Source organism: Tyto alba, unplaced genomic scaffold (genome assembly GCF_018691265.1).
Source record: "Tyto alba isolate M040663 unplaced genomic scaffold, T.alba_DEE_v4.0 Super-Scaffold_2, whole genome shotgun sequence".
Lineage (NCBI taxonomy): Eukaryota > Metazoa > Chordata > Aves > Strigiformes > Tytonidae > Tyto > Tyto alba.
Genome location: NW_024881282.1, coordinates 34890052 through 34913046, shown reverse-complemented (window position 1 = coordinate 34913046; position 22995 = coordinate 34890052). Strand labels below are relative to the sequence as shown.

The 22995-nt window shown below is 45.0% G+C and overlaps 1 protein-coding gene across 1 annotated transcript; it reads right to left on the bottom strand.

Annotated features, from left to right (window-relative positions):
* Positions 1 to 1043: 1043 nt before the first annotated feature.
* On the bottom strand, positions 1044 to 22980 carry ACO2 (aconitase 2). Its single transcript, XM_042791931.1, has 18 exons — positions 22880 to 22980; positions 17062 to 17204; positions 15730 to 15988; positions 13372 to 13464; positions 11271 to 11429; positions 10705 to 10855; positions 9308 to 9412; positions 8958 to 9049; positions 8570 to 8675; positions 7292 to 7449; positions 6136 to 6209; positions 5339 to 5450; positions 5023 to 5145; positions 4672 to 4827; positions 3318 to 3509; positions 2375 to 2507; positions 1940 to 2061; positions 1044 to 1539 (listed from the first exon to the last, which is right to left on the bottom strand). The coding sequence occupies exons 1-18, from the start codon at positions 22913 to 22915 to the stop codon at positions 1396 to 1398; spliced, it is 2358 nt and encodes a 785-aa protein (XP_042647865.1). The 5' UTR covers positions 22916 to 22980; the 3' UTR covers positions 1044 to 1395.
* Between the last annotated feature and the right edge of the window lie 15 nt (positions 22981 to 22995).

Genomic DNA, 22995 nt, shown 5'->3' with positions numbered 1-22995 from the left:
AAAAGTTGCCTCCTGCAGTTTAGCTACTTGGATTTCAAGGCAGACAGTGTTGAGACCAACACTTTGCTCTGCTCTAACAGCCAATAACAAACAATTGCCATCGGCCTCCATGCCAGCAGTGAAAGGAAAGTGGGGAACAAAACAGTGAGTAAAATCTATGCAAGGCCCAGTGCCAAGAGAGTGATGTTGCACATAATTACAAAGCTCGCCCCATTTGGCAGGAAGGGGCTATAATTCCCTGGGATTGTGGGTCTGCTTCACCTCCAACTGCGAAAACAAAGCCTGAGTCACCAGCACCCTCCCTGCAGCGTTGTTGGAACCCCTTAATTCTGAACTGTTATTCCTGGTGCATTGCCCTAATTAAAAGGGAGACCAGAATTCTTTAGGCTCGCATAGTAACTGAGGTCCATCTGCTCAGACAATAAGCTTACTGAATGCCATCCAGAGAGCAGTAGTGCTCAGACATGCAATCATCTAGCCATGGTGGAAACAAACTGTTTGCAGAACAGGCCCGGCTGTTTGTGTAGGTGGAAATTTGGGTGAAGCAAGTTAGAGCCTCAACAGCTTCCACAGGGGCTGTTCTGGGGGGCAGAAAACAGTCCAGGTACCTCCAAGCAGCCGTTGTGCTCCCAGGAGTGGTGAGGTGATAGCTGCAGGGCTTTATGTGCTGTTCTAATGAGAGCCCATCAATCTCCTGTTGGGGAGAAGCATATCTAGCACTCGTTCCTCACAAGTTTGTCATGGCTGCAGTAGTGGCACTGTGGCCCTGGGCAGGAATGGAGTTGGGAAGGCGGTGACAGGCACGAGTGTAGCCTGCAGTATGTTAATGGCAAGGGATAAACAGTGCAAGACAGCTCTGAGGGCTCTTTTTTTTACCAGGTGGGGTTTTTATTTATTTCATATAGCAATGATTTACAGAATAAGAACTGGGCAGGTACCATCCCATATCTCCAAGAAGTTCTTTCCCACTCTCCCAGCAACACTGACAGGGGAAGCAGGGGCTCAAGAGCAGAATTGTGAATATAACAACACAAGGCAGAAGAGATGGTCACATTCTTTTATTTTAAGTCTTTAGCCATCAGTAAAGTGAATGGGCAGAAAACAACCAACTGAGCAGACAAACCCACCTTAGCTGGTTCTTTCCAAATATAAATAATTGTGGAACAACCGAAAATTGAGCCAAAATAGAAAAAGGGAGCTGGGGAATTTAAAAGACAAAAGTAAGCCTAGCTGCACTCCCTTTTCATCGTGTCAGTGAAGAGGAAGTACCATAACAAAAAGGAAGCTATGGTTACATTTGATCAGACATTTATTCCAACAGTAGGCATGGAATTGCACTTTTATGAAAATGCCAAAGCTGAATTGAGTCCAGTGCACTGGGGGCATTGTGCGCACTTAGCTTGATTTCTGCTGCAGCTCCTTCATTCTGTTCAGGGCACTGCCAGCTTGGAACCACTCTATCTGTGACTCGTTGAAGGTGTGGTTCAGCAGGATTGTTTCTTGGCTCCCGTTGGGATGCTTGATGATGCATTTCAAAGGCTGAAGGAAGAAGACAGTTTTTATTTTCCCCCCTTCGCTTTCAAGGGAGCAAGTTAACTGAAGCTTCTCACAGGAAAACTGCTGCATGTTTTTAACGGATTGAAAAATGGAAAACTGTAGCTCGCGGTGGGTGTTAACATAGAAGTGTGGATGCAGTTCCTTCCAGGGAACGCTCGTGCTTAAGGCACCAACTCCAGGAATTCAGAATACCGTGCAAAGGTTTCTCCTAACCGTTCAGGACAACGCAAGCCGATTCTGACTCGCGCTCTATCCCCGCTGACGGCGGGTGCAAAGCGTCTCGCCCGGCTGGCAGGCCCTGAGCACGCAGCACGACCCTGCTCCCCGTCAGGGGCACCTCCCTGCCCCCCCCGGGGCTGTGACAAGACACGCGGGCCGTTACCTTTCCGGGGGCGAAGTCTGCCAGCCCCACGATGCTTAGCTTGTCCACAGGATGAATCTTGTTGTAGTCTGCTGGATCAGCGAAAGTGAGAGGCAGTAGGCCTTGCTTCTTCAGGTTGGTTTCTGTGGGGAACGAGCCACCAAGCACGCTTGTAACAACACACTGCAGGGGATCAGGATCACCTTTTGGCTGCCTAGTGCTTCTCAGGGTGTTATTCCAGCAACAAGTACTGTATTTGTAGCAAAATCGGCACGTCCACCCTTAGTGGTGTATCTGACTAGACGTGTAACAGGATTCCTGACAGGAGGGACTTTGCAATCTGTCAGCAGAGAGGGTTCCTGCCCTCGGTGCTGAGCCCTGGGGTGAGGTAGAGGCCACTTCCACCCAAACCAAATACATCCTGTTTACACACATCACAGGGGAAGTGGGACTCACCGTGGATCCTGGCAAAGCTCTTGGTGATGATGACCCTGCCCCCCAAGTGACGGGGCTCCAATGCTGCGTGCTCCCGGCTTGATCCCTCACCGTAGTTTTCATCCCCAATAACTGCCCATTTGACACCCATTTTCTGTGACAGAAGGAACAGATTTACATTTCTGCAGTCGCTCAAAGCGAGGTATTAACAATAAACATCCACCCACGCATCGAATTTCAGTGCTACACTACTGACATTGCTGTGCTGCGACACCTTCTCCCAGAAGGCTCCCTTTGGTTCCAGAGACAGAAAGAAAGGTATCAAGTGCCTCACAGCAGCTAGGCACTGCCATCTTTCCCCGAGGAGGGGTGGGGGGAGGATTGCCCTTGGGATCCAGAGCAAATCCTTGCTGCCACCTTTCCTTCCGTGGTCCTGCACCAGAGCAGCATTCACACCAGCCATGATCCCTGCTCCACTTCAGGAAGCGATACAGGAAAACTTTGTCTACTGGAAGAACTGATCTGAGACCACTGCCAAGCTGCTCAGAGGATGAGAGGACATTTTTTTGAGGTTCTAGGCCAAATTTTAAAGAATGAAGGGGACAAGATTAGAATTTATTTAAACATTAGACTAGTCACAGGTGAAACACTCCAGGAGGCAAGATTTAATTGCAGTCTGATGACACCTGTGCCTCGTAAGGTGTGCGGTGCCTAAGAGAGCTCTTCCCCTTTCTGGTCCCCTCTGGGTCATGAGATCCTCCTCCCACTTCCCTATAGCAGGTAGGGAGACAATCTCCTACGGCAACTGCCATCATCAGAGGAAGTCCCAAGAAAAAGCCTCAATGCTGAGTGAATTCACAGCTGCTGTTACTTGAGAGCAGGAGGGTGACATCCTCAGTTCTGGCACAGACTGCCCAAAGTGTAAACAGCCTCTTAAAATAGATGCGTCAGGGGAAAGTCCCACCTTGTAGTAACGGGCTGTGTCTGGGACTGGCCCAAACTCCTGGGTTAATGCATTCCTCACAGAATTGGCTTTGCCATTTTCAATGTTGATGGCACCGATGAGCAGGTTGTTGGAGATGTTGTCCAGATGGCCGCGGAATTTGAGCCACGGCCCAGCTGCAGAAATATGGTCAGTGGTGCATTTCCCTTTTACCTAAAGGGTAGTAGAAGAGAAGAATGTCTTAGGACAGATCAATGACTTGACCCTTCCTCAACACTTTTTATTCTAAAGGATCCTCACATCTTTTTAAGGGCACAAACCCAAGAGAATTACATCTGTTACAGAATCAAGCCACTCTAAGGCAGAACACAATGGTCATTCTGCCTGCCTTGGGTAGGAAGAACATCCCTGTTCCAAAGGGTAAATTACAAAAATGAGCTTAGCCATGACATCTCCTGCCATGTCCTCACTTCCCTCAGCAGCAGGTTCTTCAGGTGCAAAAAGCAATTAAGCCCTTCCTGCTACAGCTCAGCCTCCCTGCTGGGGGAGTTCAGTAAGATGCCGAGTGTTTCCTCTAAGTTTCCCATCTGCACATAAGCCTTCTCAGCTTGCAAGAACAGAATTCCCTACAAGAGATAATGGCCTTCCAACTGGTAAGTCCCAAAGTGTTTGCAAAGGAATTGCCTGTGTCAAAAACCTCAAGCACAGCTCAGTGTGGCCCTTGGGAGTACCTGCAACTCTCTGCCACTGGGAATCAGCAATGTTCCTGAAGGTCAGTTCCTAAGGGATTGCATTTCAGAACCCACCACTGCATCAGCTGAAGTTTTCAACCTATTAATTCACCACAGGCAGTGAGGAGAAACCCATGTCTCCATTAAGAGACTGAAATGCAATGTCTAGCTACTGTGAAGTAATTTCTCTTTCTGTGAAATGGGAAGAGAACACACATACTGATGGACGAGAAGTTCCAAATGATCTCGTTTCAGACAAAATGCATCTCAGAAGAGTCAGGTATTAGAGACACTAACTAAAGAAGCCATCCTCCTTTCTGCTGCAGGTTATAACTGGGACAAATTCTGCAGCCTGCACGGTACAGGTAGGATTGTATTACGTGGTATAACAAGCTTCATTTTTCATGGTATCAGCCAACCACTAGCCCAAAGGAGAAAAGTCTCTTAGTTAAAATAAAGTATCAGAAGGAAACACCTGGAAGGAAGGAAGGAAGGAAGGAAGGCCCTTGCTCCACTTTCCGTAACAATGTGGTCACGGAATCACAGATAGCTCAAAGGCACATCCAAACCTTCTAGCAATTGATGTGCAAACCCCTGTTTGAGCAGTCCTGTCGTAGCCGGTGTTTCCCCACTTCGCTCCTGACCTTGATGAGGATCAGCATGTCTTCTAGATCCTTGCCATCCCACTTATCGAAGGGCTCAAGAAGCTGGAGGCGCTGGCTGGTGGGGCTCACATCCACATGCTGCCCGCTGCCATCCTTGGGAGGGTACTGATAGGTGTCCTGGCCTGGGTCAAATTCCTTCCAAAGAAAAAAAAAAAATTCATCAGCCTCATCCAGCCCCAACAGCACATGAAGAGAACAAGCCAGAACAGGCAACTGCACCTGTTCTAGCTGTAACGCTGAGGAAGAGGTCAGTGCATGAGAGTTCCCTCACAACTAAAACACTATTCGGGACAGGTCTTCCCTCCCTCCCTCTCCAGAGCAAGCAGTTACCAGCTTAGGCAGCTCATCTGCATCAGGTGCTTCTAATTTAAACTTCTTTCCATCTGCTCCCGTCAGGTAATCTGTCTCAGGGTTAAATTTTAGAGTGCCAGCAATGGACAGGGCTGTGACAATCTGAAATAAAAAAAGACAAATTTAAAGGCATATTCTAGCCCCCATCTCTTCATTTGAAAGTCCTACGCCTACCAGTCTCAAAGCCAGAAGTCAAGTTATGAACCAAGCTACACTGGGTCTCTTCTACAGGCAGAGGAATTAGCTCCTGAGACACCCTGAACTATTGCACAGCCCCACTCTGGCTGTTTCTTACCTCTGGAGAGGTCACAAATGCATGAGTCTCCGGATTGGCGTCATTACGACCTGTGAAATTCCGGTTGTAGGATGTAACTATTGTGTTTTTCTCTCCTTTCTTGATGTCCTTTCTGTGAAAGGAACAAACATGCTCATCAAATCCAAAGAGAACATTGCTTCTAGACGTCTCACTACTAAGATCCCCCAGCTTGGTTTTGATAGCCATCACTATCCTTTGGAAACGTGAATTGGTGCCTGGACACGTTTTCCTCCTTTAAGCACAGACTCAAAGCCAAGGACAGTGCAAAACCAAGTCAGACACCGATTCCTGGAGTAGTTTTCATAGCTCCTGTTGTGCACTGTTGATCTGTCTAAACAATAACCAGCTAAGTACGTTGCCCTTGAACATCCCCACAATTAGCAATAACAAAGCTACATGAGAGTATGTCTCCCATCCCTTCTATTGGGAATTTTCCTCCCTGCCACTCCATGATTGAGGTCGGACCAATGCACTGTTCCTATTTTAAAAGGACCGTACAAACTCCAGTCCACCATCTCACAGGTAACAAATCTCCTCATTTTTTGCCTACTATAAGAAGCCTCCAGGTGTGGCTGCACTTCAGCTTCGTTCACCTAAAGGCTCAACATACACCCGCAGTCTTTCATTTCTCTTCCCATACAGATCAGACAGACAGCTATGGCCAACTTTAAGCATTTAACTCCCAGTGTGTTATATTTACAATCAAGTTTGGCTTTACAGAGTGCTTTATGAGCTAAAAGATACAAAGCTAGGGTGAAGTCCATCTTTCACTTTACCTGTCCCACTGGCCAATGCATGGCCCACAAGCGTTGGCAAGAACCAGCCCTCCAACATCTCGCAGGATTTGCGCCTGGGGGCAGAGAACAACTTTGTTATTAGTAGCAAGTCTGGCATATGCTTCCGGGGTTGCTCTCTCAGAGGAAGAGGGCACCTGTCTTCTAATAGAAAGTACCAAGCCTGAGAAAATTCCCCTAACTCTTTCACTTGCAAGTTTTGCGTCACTTATAAATACAGGGGGTTTGATCCCAGTAAAGCTGTATGTTAACGCTGGGGAAGAGCACAGGATGACTTGCCATGATGTCCCCATTCTCTAGCTACTGCAAATTGAGCAATCCAGTTACTCGCAGATATTCCACTGAAGGGCAGTGACTGGTCTGATTAATGTCCTACACCCTTCCTGTCCATGTGAGGGAGAATCACTAACAGTGCAAGCAAGTATGTGTGCCTGCTCCATCCGTACAGCAAATGATTCAATTAAGAGGGCAGCTGTTAAGGAAAGGTATGACTAGACCGTGGAAGTGGTTGGAGGAGGCACTGAGCATTGGCTGGGCCTACCCACATGTAAAGACTTGGTCCCCATGCTATAACAGCATCTAACGTTTACTAAATATTATAATCAATTAAAATATAATCTTCTGCACAGAAAAGGGGAGAAAGTAGGTAACAGTTCCTCTACAGAAACAATCCTTTTTAATCTGAGTTTTGCCATAAGTTCAGTCTAAAATGGGAACCACGTTCCGACAAAGGGCTTGCTCACATCCTAAACTGTTCTTAAAGGAGAAAACTGGATTGCAGGTGGGTGCTAGCCCTTCCTCAGCCATGGCCATCCACAAAATCTCAAGGAGCATGAATCATCCTTTGCTATGCATACTGTTACCTCCCCAGGGCCCCAGCAGTTCCTGACAACCGTTTCAGCTATGTCCAGTTCCAATACTGTTCTCATATGCACAGGTAGTAAAGATATTAGGTCAAAACACTGTCAAGGTAACGGCAGGACCCACGGGCTGGTTACTACGTCAGTAATTGCACCTCTAGTGATAAGTGAAGACAAAATTTAAGAGGTTTCCATTCGGTACCTCAGGACTCCCGAGTACTGCCTGGAAGAGCATTTAACACTTACTGTTTGGAAGTGTAAAGAGCCGCCATACTCACATAACCGTCTCTCTCAATGGTGGCACGGATCTGCTCGGAGCCTGGCGTGATTGTGAACTTAGATTTGCACTTCAATCCATGTGCTAGTGCCTGCTTTGCCACTGCTGCAGACCGTCCCATGTCCTCATAGCTGGAGTTGGTGCAGCTGCCAATCAAGCCTGTGGCATTCGACAGAAACAGGGAGGTGGCTACTGCAGCCCCAGGTATAGGAAGTTTCTCCCTGACCCATCTCTCAGCAGGAAAAACAAGGGACAGCCACCTTTTCTGCTGACAAGGAAATCTGAAACGGTTTCATGTACTAACATTGCCAAACCTCCCAGCAATACACTGTAGTCACAGGTAATCCCTTGTCCAGCCTTGGAGGTTGCACAGTCAGAACACACTACCTGGTCACTAGTCTGGTTATTGTTTTACAAGATCAGAGTGTCACCTGCTCACACTTTGGTTAAGCAAGTTACCACAGAGAGGAATTCTTCTACAAAGACAGGAAAGGCTTTGAATCCAGATGGCAAGAAATGGAGGAAATTATGAAAAGAAAGCATCCTTTGCTACAGTATGAAGACCACACGAGGACATACTGTCCGTCCTGACAGCGTTCTGGTGCTAACCAGCAAAAAATAAATTCTCTTGCAGTTACAGCTGCTCTTGTAACACTACTGAATAATACATTTCCCACCTGGGATGTGGCCCTTACGATGTATTTGCATTCTTTTAATTCCCCCAGTGAGCAGCACTTGAGAAGCCAGCCAACAGGTTACCATCCCACAAGTGATTATATAAATAGCCAAGCCTGTTCTTTAGGACAGCAAGTACTAACTTTATTATGTTCTAAGAGCTCAACAGCCAACTGCTGGGAGGACTGACAATCACACCCCTGACAGATCTTTGCAACAAACAAATCCATGCAGCAGATGTTTAACAATGGTGCTCTTCAACAGATAACGTTCCTGTCAACCCAGTCATTCAAAAGTTTGCAAGAAGGAAAAAAAAAAAAACACAAAACAAAACAAACAAAAAAACCCCAAACACCTGTTTGCCTCTTTAGATTAAAATCCCTCCAACTATCCCAGATCTCATCCCACACACCTGGCCCAGGTGGTCACTACTCTTCCCAGGAAATTCATATGGCCATGAAGAGATGACACTGCAGCAAAGTCAAAGGACATAAAGCAGTAATTAAAGGACTGGATCCCAAGCTACGCGACCAACCGCTTATCCCAAGACAGCAACATTTATGCCACAAGGATGAAGGCAGAGGAAAGAGCAAATGCTACCCACCAACTCTGATATCAACAGGCCAGCCCTCCTTTTCTGCCACAGCACCAATATCTGACACAGGGTGCGCCAGGTCTGGTGTGAAAGGTCCATTGATATGCGGTTTCAGCTTTAAGAAACAGTGACAAAGTCAGAAATTACAGTAGCCAAGAAAAACCCCAAAACACAGCAGCAAATCAACTCCTTTCATAGCTCTATCTGGAAGCTGTTTAAATAAGATTTTCCTACATCAACAGCAGAGCAGGAGCTGTCAGTGAAGCAAACCTGAGTGTTTGTTACATGTTCTAGCACAGCACCAGGGGTGTCCCATCAAACTCCCAGCTTGGCCCACATTCACACAAAGCAGAGTCACATACAACGTCCAAGATGGCAAGCATGAAGGAAGCCTTACCTCACTGAGGTTGATTTCTATCACCTGGTCGTATTGACAACCAGAATCCGGTACCAAGTGTTGCTGGAATTCATCTGCCAGTGCAGCTATGTCTGGAATAAGAAAGAAGGGAGATGGGAAAAGTGCAGTAAATATGAGGGAAAAGAAAAAGCTTGGAATGGCTAAACACATGGGGTCCACTATATACTTTGCCAGCCACTTCATCTACAGACTCCCCACTTACACCAGATGACCTACAGGACCATGCAAGGTCAGAAGTCACAGACACCACTGTAGGAGAACACTACTCCCAGAATACACCTTCATTTGAACCCCCACTTCCACTCACTTCAATCCCCAAACCTTCTTACCAGCTCGCCCAGTCTTGCCCAAGTATTTCTTCATCCGTGCATTGTAAGGGAAGACTGATGTGGTAGCTCCAATTTCAGCTCCCATGTTACAGATTGTTGCCATTCCTAGAAAAGGAGTGGGAGAAGAGACCACAGGGTCAATGACAAAGTCCAAGGCCACTCAGTTCTTCAAAAGTCAGTCCATGGAAGAGACAGCAAAGCCAAGAGAGCACAAGGCACTAGCCACAGAAACCTAATTCCACAGCAGAGAGGACACACTGACTATGTAATGGCTGGCTCAGCCCCTGAGGTTTCTGATCAATACAGGGGCTGCGACCAGACTTTTCTGCAAGGAAGAAGTTGAAAGCTAGACAGATTCTTGCAGATACTGGAAGGGATGGCAGAGAACCCCTTGTTTGCACTGAGCACCAAATATATTTACAGCAGTAAGCAGTGTCTCCGATACCTGCAATGAGTGTCCTGCCCCTCCCTATCACCTCATTTATCTTTACTGCAAGAGCCAGAAATTTCATGGGTTGGATAAAAAGCTCCCAGTGACAGAACACAACTTAAAAAAGCCCAACACATTTGGTCGTGGCACTGATCACCCATGGCTTTCAAGGACATGGCGATGAAGCTGTAGAAGTTGCTGGTTTACATTTAACGAGCTAGAAGCAGATATCACAGGTCAAGTTCCTCCAATTTCACAGAAGAAAAATCCCAAATTGCAGTCAGTTTGTAAAACCAAATATTCCAAGTTGTAGCCAAGCCATGCAAATGGAGAGGAAAAGCCCAGTTTGAAGGCTGACCTTCAAGCCAAAGGAAGAAACACTTCTCAATTTGATCCAAACTAGCATTATTACAGACAACTGCAATTTTTGCTGGTTCAAATTGAGCAGCGAAGACCCACAGTTAGCTAGTGTAAGATTGCATGTTAAACTGCTGTTTTCTGTTCTCCCCTCCCCCCTGTTTTTCTAAAATGCCTTTTCTTTAGTAACTGTCACACATGTACCCCGCTTTAACCTGTTTCTTTCCTCTATCCACAGCCTGGTTTAGGCTGAAATGAAAATGTCTGCCTTTATCTCTGATATCTCCACCCTCTAAGCATACACAGGAATACCTCCACCCTTACTCTTATCCTGAGGCACCATCTTACAGGATTCTTCATAATTAAGCATTCAGTGTTGTCAAAGTCACAAGAACATTTAACAGAGAGAGGTCGCTTTTTCAAAGAGAGGGAGTGCTATCTCGTTACACCACTCACCCACTCTCCCAGTTTGCCATGTACTTATCACCCGACTAGGCTAAGGCAGAACATTTAGTACTTCTTGCCCAATTCCCTTCCCAGTCTCCACAGACAACTCAACACCCAGCTTCAACAACAATCCACTCCAGGTAAGAGATTCAGATTGTCTTACCAGTGCAAGAGATTGAATCCACACCAGGCCCGTGGTATTCAATGATGGCTCCTGTTCCACCCTTGACAGTGAGGATGCCAGCCACTTTCAGGATCACATCTTTAGGAGAACTCCAGCCCGAAAGCTTGCCAGTCAGTTTTACACCAATAACCTGAGCAACATTAGTGGAAAAAAAAAAACAAACAAACCAAAACTAACGCTATTTCCTTTCAGCAGCCAAAATAATTCCTCAGAACTCTTCCTAATAACCTGCGTGGCCACAATACCAAAAAGGAGAAAATCCTGAAGTACCAGAAAATGTGCACAAGGGCTGCGACCACTGACAGGGCCAACTGAAGGGAGATCAACAGTCACCTATCGCTCTCAGTCCCTGAATACAAAGGCTGGAAATGGAAATTCAAACCTATCAACGAATCACAGACCAGCTGTTTAAGCCAGTGAATGATCACAAACAAGACTGTAATGGTATATAGTGCCTTATATATGTAGTGCCTGAAAATCAACGTTCCTTCCATATCTTATATCTCACCCTTCACATTGAGGATTAGCATTCCTTTTGCTCCTACCTTTGGGCATTTGAGCTCCCAAGGGATTCCTGCCATGACATCTACAGCATCAGCTCCACCCACACCAATGCAGATTCCTCCCAAGCCACCTCCGTTGGGGGTGTGTGAATCTGTGCCGATCAGCATAACCCCAGGGTAGGAGTAGTTCTCCAGAATGATCTGAAAATAAAAACGGATTGTTCACTTGCTTGTTTGTTGAGGAAAGAGGAAGAAGACAGCAAGAGAGAAGACAAGAACAAGAATTCAGATCAGTTTGTATTTGCAGATTTCAGCAGCAAGAAAGTAACTGAATTTGGTTTGGATTGAAAATTCACCTCTGTTATATACTCCTCATGGAGGATGTAATGACAGAATGAGGCACCAAGTCTCAGCCCCAGGATAGTAAGAAACTTTAGAAACGGATCTCCATGTTTTCACTGGAAGACTCTTTACTTCCAGCTTAGGCTTTTGCTAAGGTGCCACCTTTGTTAGGGCTCACGAGTCTGTTCCTTAGTGTCCACACCCTTAAATCAACTGCTGAGAAAGTCAGTTCACCTATCCAGTGCTAGCGAGACCTTTCATAGTTTTTATGCTCCCACTGCAGTAGAATACCAGACTCCCCCAAACCCTGCTGCCAGCCAAGACCTAATCACATAGAAGAATTCCTCACAAATACACCAAGAAGCTGCCCTTCCCTTATTGCTGCTACTGATTCCACAAAAGACTCTTCAACCATTAAGAAAAGCACAAAACAATTCTTTCATGAAAAAATGAGTTTTCTATGGTAGCAACACAGTAGAGAACTCAAGCTAATGAACTTCTCACTGTGTTTGTGCCATACCAACATTACAGACAGCCTTTCTGGAAAGCACAGAACTCGCAGCACGTGCATCACAGAACAACTTGGACAGAATTAAGGTGGCCCTTTATTGAGAAGACCAAGGCTTTGCTTCTAGTACTTCCAGCTTTATTTGCTTGTGGCTCACATTAATATACTCACGTGAGAAAGGTCACTTTCAAGGCCTCACTTTGCCAGACTTGGACTCTGAAGCTACACAACACGACCAATTTTCTCCAGCCAGAGAAAGTCAGCCACAAGAAAGCTGGCAACCACAGCACGGAGCTATGTTGCCACATGACAGATGTTACAAGTGGTTTCAGAGCACAAATGACCTGAGGTGTTTCCATAACCTTTTGGAGAGTTCACCTGCTCTACTTACTTCCTCTGTTGTGTCACACCAATTTAAGGTAACCTTAGTAACTCATTTTGTAGCTGAGAAAACAGAGCAGAGAGCTCCTGACTGCACCCAGTCACAAGTCCCCTGCTGACAGGTTGCTTATCAGTCATCCGTTCTCCTCTCCACTCCTTTTGCTTCATGCTGCACTTCAATTTTTACTGCCTGTGACTCAGAGGAATAATGAAAATGCCTACAGGACCCACAAAGCAAACCATCCAAGAGCAAGGTAGGGAAATCCTGCCAGAGGTCTTGGGTTTTGAAAAACAAAACGCTTCATTAAGTGGTAAGTTCTCATGACAGTCATATTCTTTTAAGATGCAAGTGATATAACAAGAGAATATCAGACTTGGAAACTGTTTTGCATTTTATTCAAATTCACATAGCAACTCATTACGTTTTGCCACTGTTGAGTACTTAAAGTAAGCTGCTCTGGTGTCCTCATATACTCTCCTGGTTTTTATGGAACCAAACGCATACAAAATAACCCTAAAAAAAAGTATGTTCCCAAGGCTGCTTTCCTTACCACCAAAAGCAACTCACATTAGCCCTATATAGCATCACCTTACTGTCCCAATCGTACCAAGAGGGGCCAGCCCGCAAGCAGTTAAGATATTTCAGGCTTCTGTGATTCATATGGTATGCTGTTGGCACTACCTAATCGCGCATCAGGTTACAGTTTGACCAAAATAACCTTTAAGAAAAACCACTGTTGTCAAGATAACTGAGAGAGAGAGAGCAAGCAAGAAACTCACCCACCTCAAGAAAAGCAAGGTATTTCCCTAAGCTGGTGAAATTCTCTAAGGGTTTGCACTTGAGCTCTCTCTTCACCCTAAGGTAAAAAAGCCACTGCACGTTCAAAGCTTGCAAACATACACACACTTTACCTGGTGAATGATTCCTGACCCAGGTTTCCAGAATCCCACTCCATACTTGGCACCAGCTGTTGCTAGAAAGTTGTACACTTCCTGGTTTATGTCCTATTCACACAGGGAAACGTATAGCATTAGTAACATATTTTGGTCTTCCATACCTCAAGAGGTCATTCAAACACATTCCCTTCCCTCCCATGCCTGTCTGCAGTTTGCTCCACAGTTTTGTAGCAGCTAGATGGAGGCACACAGCAATCTCTTAAAACCAAAAGGGATCAAGACTGTTTGCCAATCGATTGTAACAGGCTACTTAAGTGCAACCAACCTGTAGCTCTACTACAGCATCTTTTTTAGTTTCCAATTCCAAACAGTAAAAGGGAAGGAACACAATTAAAGGAAAATCCTGCCAATAGGGCATTTAAAAATGCTCTGCTCATTTCTTTTATTATTGGGGTAGGTTTTTTAACCTGTTTCCCTTTCTTCTTCTAGCCTCTCATTCTCTACCAGCTGTTTCTTTTGCTTTTACAGGTGCTTTGTAGACATTTCAAACCCCTTAGATAAGCATTTTGGCTTTATTTTTACAGATTAAGAAATGGAACTGGAAGTTGCTCTCTGCCAAGGGAGTTGGTGGGTGTCATTTCTCATTCTACCAAATCCCCTGTTTAAGACTCACACAATGCTGCCTTTCTTGCTGCACTATCACCATTATTGGTGGAGGTCACACTGTGAAAATTGCTTGTGAGAATAACCACGGTTGCCAAGGAAGTATGACACTATTATGCCCTGATACTTCTTGGCAGAGGAGTGGCAGAGTAGATAAGATAAGCACTAGGAGGAGAGAGTTTGTTAAAGACTGTTCTCATGCAGCTAAGCTTCAGAATAAGGAGAAAAGGGGAAACTGCTGGAGATAATGGAAGAATTGTCTCAGCACACATTTGCTGAAGTTTCCCATGGGGCAGCAGCAGTTCTTTAAGCCTCGTTTTCCACTGGGAGTTGGGTCACTTCACTCTGTTTGTGTGTCCCTCCTCCAGTAAAGCATGCTGATGTACCAGGAGCAGATCCAAACCACCCTCTGGCCTGCCAGCATTCATTGTGTGCCAACTGGCAGCAGCAGAAGCAGAACCCAGTCAGAAGAAAGCAGGACCTTTACTTGCTCTGCTCAGAGCGGATGGCAAAGGAGGGACTCTGCTCAGCTCAGGGCTGCAGCAAATATAATTGCACCAAAGAACAAATGCAGGAATAGGGGGAAGGGGAAGACAGGAGGTGAAGGGAAGAAAAGAAACTGTCTTATTTAGTAAGTCCCAAATTTTTAATTGTACAACTTGGGCACAACTTAGGTCTGAGATAAGCAGAGCAAGAACTCCCCAAATTCACTCCTGAGTGGTGTAAGTTAATTTATTGTGGTCTGAAGGAAGAAGCCAGCAGTTACTTCAATGTCAGGAGTTTCTTGGAATAGATAGGGACTAAAGTCTTAAAATGCAGCTGAGCTCCCACAAACTGTTTACTGTTTGTAAATTTTGGTATCAACATCCAAGGCACAATTCCTCCTGGCTCTGACAGTGGACTTAGGCTAGGTCCACTTAGAGTATGAAGATTTCCCCTACCTCCCTGCTACACTAAGAGCATGTTCTTCCTTGGCAGATGCACTGTGGTATGTAGGACAGAGATGCATGTGCCTATATTTAACAGAAGTCCCTACCGAGGAGTAAGCAGTAAAACAGTAAGCAGGAAATTTTAAAAAGACAGTGAATCAGCAGTTGGACAAACAACACACTGAAGCTGCCAAATAAAAACCCAACATCCTCCATGCTTCTATACATTTCCCTCGCTAGCCCTGAAACCTGCACATGCTTCAGTTAGTGTTCTTTGGCTAATCACTAGCAAATGGTTTGGGAAACAAAAGCAGTTATTTGCTCCCCCCTCACAGGAAATATCAGGGCTGGGCAGACATATGTTCAGGAATTTTTTCACACTGCCATACTGTGGCATAAAGAGCATAACTCTCTAGAGTAATCTGTCTTCCCTTTTTTCCCATTAGAACAGGTATCTTCTCGCTCTCCAGAACACACATATGACCTGGGTTTCCATCATTAACAGATTAAGACTAGCTTTTCCTACATTTATGTTCCTTTAAACCACATAATGGATGAAACTCAGCTGAAAAAACTCCCAAAGATCCATTTACTCTGTTTCTTTTCTGCATCTGACCTATCTACAGAGCTGACCACCACAGACAATCTGTTACCGTATCTGAATCATGACTGCCCTTCTGGGTCAAAAAAAAAAAGAAAAACAAACCAAACCAAACAACTCTTCCTTTGTCTGGAAAAGAGGCTTTCAAACAGACAGAATTTAAGTCTCTGCAATAGTGACCTTGGCTCTTCGAAGATCCTTTTCACCACCTAACTGGGCTTCAATGAGGTGATCACAGTGGATGGTGGAAGGCACAGCCACTTTTGGCAGCCCGCTGCTGATGAACTGTAGCATTGCCATCTGAGCAGTGGCATCCTGCATTGCCACACGGTCTGGCCGTAAGCGCAGATAGGTCTTGCCCCGCTCGATCTCCTGTTTTGCTGGGTCATCCAGGTGTCCATATACAATCTTCTCAGACAAGGTCAGGGGACGGTCAAGCCTGGGGAAAAGAATTTTAATATCTGCATCTTGTGTGCTTCAACATTTGTCCTTTTAGGCGTGTAACAGAACGCTTCGCTGTATCACTCAGACTGTTAAGACCTATTAACACACAGAAACCAGCATGCTCTTCCTACAGCACTAAAATATCAACTAAAACAAGGGCTGAGTCCAGAAAGTTCAAAGGTACATGGATAAGTGTCACTTAATGCTTTCTTTTGTGATCTTTTTACACAGTAAAAGAAACACTGACTCTGCTCATTTCTTGAGTTATACCTCAAGACAGCAAATGTGGAGGTGAGAGAGAGGTCACTCAGCTCACAAATACCAGATCCCACAGCAAGCAAGTACAACTAAGCGGGGTTTCATGACCTCAGACCTTCCATCCTGCAGCTGTATCAGCTGAGGAACCTATTTATGTCAGTGGTGAGATCTACTGAGAAGTAACTAAGTAGATACAATGACTTGAAATGAGAGCTACTGCGTTTAACAAAGGATGCAAAGACTGAAAGACATGTCATACAAACCACTGCCAAGGTAAGTGGAGCAGGAATGACAACTTAGCAGGCACACAAGCCTCTATCAGCAGATTAAGGTCACTATGTCTACATATGCTACGAATTCCTAGCCCTCCTTTCCGTGCCTAACGCCTACGGTGGAACACAGGAGAATATTCACTGTTGAAACTCAGTGCAAAGGAGCGTTAGTCTGTAATGACCACTGCCCACGTGCCGCTTCCCCAGAAAGGAGCAAGGGTCAGTATGAAGGCTTCTCAAAGAGGGCATTAAACAAAGAGGACACAGCCCTTTCTAGCACCTCCTCTGCACTGGCCCGGTTCTCTGCATGTCGCAGTCCTTCATCGCAACCTTCAACTCTTCCCATAGTGCCCCACCACTATGTGGGGACTCTACAACTCACGTTTCACTACATTTGTGACTACCACCGCTCAGAGCTGCTCTCCCTAGTAAATATTCCCTATACCAGGGCTCCATGACAGTTTTTTCCTCCTCTCCCATCACTGCAAACCTGAATTCTGCACACTGACCCCTCCTCCCTTCCCTCCTCCACTCTTACCTCTTTCGGACAATGTTGATGTTCTTCTCCAGCTTTTCATAATTTATGTGTTCATTAGGCTCAAAGTGGCTCATGGCCACGTTGGCCCGCTGGCACAGGACAGGAGCAACATGGTAGCGTCGTATGCCACTATTCAAGGCATGCTGGAAAAAGGAGAGTATTAGCACTGGAACCTTTCAGAGTGAATTCCTATAACGTATCAATAAATCAATGGTTTTTCAGTTGTTATTCCTGGGATTTTACAGGCTGAGGAATAGAAAAATCTTAAAGGCTTTTAAAGGCACCCAATGAATATTTGATGGTACAATACTGTGTATTATGTTAAATAGTGAGACATCAGATTACCCAGAACGGGTGGCATTTACCAAATTATTTTACATTTCTAATTATAGCACCAGATGCCTTATGCTTTCAGTAAGAAATCTGCTTTCAGACAATGCTGAAATAATTCTTAAGCAAACACCTGTTTGCTGTACTCCTGACATATTACAGCCATGGTGGAGAAGAACCTATGCAGTTTCCAAAGGAAGTTAACCCTAGGTTTGCATCTGCTCACTGGTATTGAGTTTATATTGAAGGACTGGCAGGTGACTGAGCAGATACCTGTTTGTTCCATCATCACATACTAAGCTCCCTATGCAGGGTCCTTGCCTACTGTTACAAAGCTTGTATTTCCACATGATATGAGCCATGTTTCAATGATAGCTAGAGTGGCCCCTGGTCTATGATGTAATACAGAGCAGGAGAGAAGCAAGATGTGCAACAAACACATCAGCTTCACCAACCCTGCTGCACAGATCCATGTGCTATTTATCTTCAATTTCACAAAGGCTTACTCACCTTTCCCCTAAGCAAAGACGTGCCCTACAGGTGAGTTAATAGCAAGACAAACGAACTATACTGCAAGCTGAACACTCCAGCAGAAAATGCCATAGAAAGAAAGCCCAGATTTCACTTGGCAGCCTCCACAGTGAAACAGTTCCCTGGAACGTGGGAGAAGGGCAGGCTGTGGTGAGGCACCTTCACAGCACCTGACCTGAAAGAGACAGGTCAGTGCCTAGGGTTAAAAGGCTCTCACGCAGCTTTGTAAACTGAGTCAAAGGGCAGCCTCCATAAAAACTTCCAAGGATTTGGCACATGAGTTTCTTACGTCCTTTGAAAGTCTCAGTCATCAGCACTAGAACTCTGGAAACAGACTGGACACAAGTTCAGAGTTTTTTCTCCTCCAGTATTACACTTCAATCTTAATCCTGTTTTTTCTATTCATCCTCGACTTCAGTGTTACAAGGTTTTGATAAGTACAGGTTAATGAACATAGCAGTATTGCACTAAATATCCCTTTTGTATGCATGATCATAAATCAACAAATATTGCTTGCGCAGAACACAATCACAGTACCTACCACTGGTTTTGCATTGTCAAAAATGCTAGTCAATTCTTTAGATCTGTTCAAGCGTTTTTAATTTTTCCTTGCCAATATTAATTCCAGTTTTCTTGTAATCAGCACTGAAAACATCGCCTGAAACAATCACAATCAACGAGACATCACCAATTTTTATCCAACTCTCTTGTTTTATTGTCCTTTTGATAGCATTTATTAGTATCTTACACAATAAAAAGATCAGGAAATCTAAGAAAGATCATAATAGCCAGCACACCATCAATAAAGGTATAGTTTGCTTTTTTTACCAAACAAACCTAAGCTATTAGATATACAGCTTTTGGTAGGAGCAATACAGACCTACAGCAGCTACATACCACTTTGGTTAAGGAATATCTTAAGTAAGTGAACATGGTGGTGGAAGAGAGGGCATTTCTCCTCCAGGAGTGCAAATGAAACCCAGTCATCAAATTTCACTGTGCTGCACTTTAGGCTGAGAACTTCCAGAATGTATCACAGGTGTCAGAGTTGAGACTTTTCCATCTTCCACCAGAAAAAAAACAAAACAAAACAAAAACAACAAAAACCCCCAAACGAAAACAAACCCCAAACCAAATACCACCCAGCTTCATATTGTTTAACATACATAAGCTGCTCTTTACCTAGCAGCCAATTAATGCTGTGGAAATGTTTTCACCTCACAAGACATCTTTTGGAAGTCTCCAACTGCTGGAGTGGCTGGAAAAAACTGAGAGATTTCATCAACGTTGATGGAAAAATAATCTCTTCCCCAGACCATGAAAAGTATTTTGGTTTAATGCAGTAATTCCTTTTTCCCCCTTCCCTGCCTCCCTAACTAACCCCGAAACACAACTGATTAATGGAGTTCCTCCTTGTCACCCAGTAAACTGAAAGCTAAATTTAATCATAATTCAGCATACAGAAGAACAGATTTGCAAATTAAAGTAATGACAGAGGCTTCATAACATTCTAGTCTTGGCTGGGATCAAAGCTGATTATTATAAAAATCTGAAGCAGGGCTCTCTAAAGAGAGGTGCAAAGAAACTTTTCAGGTAAAATCTTTTCAGTTTGAACATACACATCTATGTACTATTTATTCAAATACTATATAAATATTCACACAGTAATCACAGAGTAGCAATACGAAGTAGTTGACTCCTGCCTGACCACAACTTCAGGCTACCAGAAGTGGGAAGGGAGCATGTTTGAGGTGAAGGATCCTGTCTGGACATGGAGATCAGCAAGAGGAGTCTAGAAAACTGAAGGTCTGTTTCTGTGATGACCAGTAAGACTGGGGAAAAATAATCACCTAGGTCAATCAGTTCCAGAAGACTAGAGAATCATTTTTGTCTATGTAAGACTTTTAAAAGGCATTTATTAAAAATGTGCTATCTTCATTTTACTGGGATCTAAATTTTATCCCACATCTCTACTCTCTTAGGAATTAATTTGATTCAATATAGTTACTCTCATATCAGCACCCAGCAAGCCTAAGGATCCATCACCAACAATGAGCAACAGCATACACTGCCTGCTTCAAAATTCTGATCATTCCTCAAAGAATCTACAATACAACATCACACTTGTCAATTCTCCATGCCTGTCATTTTTCCACTGCATCCTCAGAAAGAGGGTGGCAGAACTAGAAGATTAAGGAAAAGCCACAAGCCTAACAGTTTCCAGCTTCATTCCCTTTCACTCTTCCCTAAAATAGTAGGTGGTTGGGGGCACTTCTGTGGTGTTTTTTTACTGAGTAGTGAGAAGTGCCTTGAGACCAACAGCCAAGGGAAGTAGGCAGCCAACAATCCACATTTTCCCTTTTATCCAGGAACTGTTAATTTCCAGACTGACCACCCAGCAAACATCTGCTAAGTGATCTCCTCTCATCTGGCACTGAATCTGTTATCCCAGCACCTGAGTGTCCTTTTCAGATTTCAGTAAAATAAATGGCAGTAATCATTACAGGGCTCCTAGGGCTATTGGTATTTTGGCAGGTGAAAAGCTTCCTCAAGACACAAAAGCCAGCCAATAATGGAAAATTATTTTTGAAATCTCTGTAGGGAAGCCAACACTTACCTGTATAGATTTTAAAAGCTCATCTTAAAAAGCTAGCTATCTTGCATTTAGCTCACTACAGAGAATGGTTCAGATGAAAGGGGTATCTGAATTCAGAAACTAACTTACATTTTGGCAGCAGATACGGCAGACAAGTCCAGTAAGCAAAAGCTCATGCTCAAAAGAGTAGCAACTGTGCTAAATGCACTCCCATCTGGGAAGTCAGTCCTAGAAATCCTAGCTGAAACCCAAAATATCATCTTTCCTCATCCTCCCTGATGTAAGAACATTGGCCAAACTTCCAACGTTCACCATGATTCAGCCTAAAAAAAGTAGTGTGGTATAATCAAATCGTAAATGCAGTCTAATTCTCTAGACCCACCTCCAAAGAGCAACCAAAATTAGGGTTCTGAAGATCAGTTTAGCTCTAGACAACACTGCTTTCTGCCAGCGTACACAAAGCTTCCTGTACATAATTTCAGTACTTACCTACAAGGCCTTCAATAAACTCCTGATACTTCAGATGGTTTACTTTTACAGTACTACTCTTTCAGAAAATCCTCAGCCAACATGGCTTGAGAAATGGGACTCTACTAAAAGCATCTCTCAGATAGACATGAAAAAGATATTGACCCTCTGAGGCTATTAGAAGAATTGTACTTCATATAGAATGGTTAACCTAAACCAGGATAATTCTAATTTATTTCCCTCAGAGGTAAGCTTCCTATGCAGTTCCAATTCCAAAGCAGTTCTAGGATAGGAGATGAGTAGAACCAATGTTAATAACATGTGCCATGGTCAATGCTGGCACCAGCACAGTGATTGGCAAGGCAATTCTCATATTCATTGATTTCTAGGCTGCTACACATGGGCGAAAAAAGATTGCCTCCTAAAGAGATCACCTAGAAGCATGTTTCATTACCACCAGATTTAGTCCTTCATAGGAAAAAAAAAAACACGTACCCTGAACCTAATAACAGAAGACAGCCTCCTAGAATACTAAATTCCCAATATTCACTGTTCTAGCACAGCCTTTGTTTTACACAATACTAATTTTAGCAAATGACCGCTTGTTCTCATGCAATAACACACCATAAAAGGAGAACCAATTATTTTTATGAGTAGTCATTTCTGTTCAAAGCGCAAATTAAAAACTATTTAACAATTAAGAATGAATATACAAAGTTAACTGAAGTGGTGCTAGTCTGTAACTTTTGCTTAAATTAAAAAAAAAAGCTATACTTTACTAAAAGACCTACCTCTAAAGTAAGGAAGCAATATAAAACACGAATTAAGCTTCACAAAGTATTTGCAGTATACTAGATGCCAAATTCTTGGTTTGGCTCCCTAAGAAAAGGGAACATGTTGGCCAAGGTCACAAATGGTAAACTGGGAAGTTAAATTGCCTGAGTTCATCACATGATTTATTAAGGGCAGCACAGGCTTTCTTATCCCTGTTAGCAGGCCTAAAAAAAGAAAACCACATCCTGGCATTTGCCTTCCAGGCTTTAAAGATCATGAAAACTTTGTTATTGAGTGCACATTAAACACAATAACGTCTCAAGTCTGAGAATCTCTGTGGCAAGCTCATATTACAGGCAGATGTGATTTTTAGAGGTCATGATAGACGAGAGTCACTATCACTGTCTTGGAAAGAGAGGCAGTTTATGTGCCTGTCCAGGCAGATTTTTCAGTCTTCCTAGGTCCCATTTATCTATAGAGCTTGGCATCCTTTTCACCTAGGGAACTCTATTCACATTAAAAGTAGAATTTTTGAGAGGGAAAAAAAAAAAAAAAAAAAAAGCCAAAAGATAACCTCTACGCTCATTCACACAATGAGGAGTCACCTTGTGCTGCTGCATACTGATAAGGGGAAGAAAGACCAGACAACAAGAGGAAAAAAGCACATCTCTAGGAAAAACTTTTTACTGCCAATGCCCTCAAGGTCGCCCATTCCCCGCCGGGCCCGGGGTTTTGACGGCGACCCCCGCCCACCGAGGCAGGGTCCAGCCGGGGCGGGGGAGGCGGCGGGGCCAGGCCGCGTCCCCGCCGCCCCCCTTCACCTTGCGCTCACCTTGAGGGCCGGGCGGGCCCAGCGGCGGGGGCCGCCCTTGCCCCGGGGCCCGGGAAGAGGCCGCGCTGCCGCCGCGGCCTCCCCGCCATCGCTATGGAAACGGGGCGCTGGGCCGCGCCGGGGACACGCTGACCTACACGCGGGGGAGGCGGGGACAGGCGGGGACGGGACGGCCCGGAGGCGGCGGCGGCCGCCCTCCCGCCCGGCCTGTAACGGCCCTCGCCCCGCCGCGGTTCCCGCCCGCCGCAGCCCCCCCCGCCGCCGCCCGCCCCCGCCGCCCCGCTCACCCGCAGCCGAGCCGCCAGGACGCAGTACGGCGCCATTTTGTTCACTGACAAAGATGAAGTCGCGCACCGATGGCGTCACGCGGCCCCCTTCAGGCCGCCGGCGCGCGGGCGCGGAG

Excerpts from the sequence above, each read along its gene's own strand:
- ACO2 (XM_042791931.1), bottom strand. The coding sequence starts at position 22,915 with ATGGCGCCGTACTGCGTCCTGGCGGCTCGGCTGCGG. Across the intron at positions 3,510-4,671 it reads ACATGCTGATCCTCATCAAG|GTAAAAGGGAAATGCACCAC; the intron begins GTCAGGAGCGAA and ends ACTACCCTTTAG. Across the intron at positions 2,508-3,317 it reads ACACAGCCCGTTACTACAAG|AAAATGGGTGTCAAATGGGC; the intron begins GTGGGACTTTCC and ends CTTCTGTCACAG.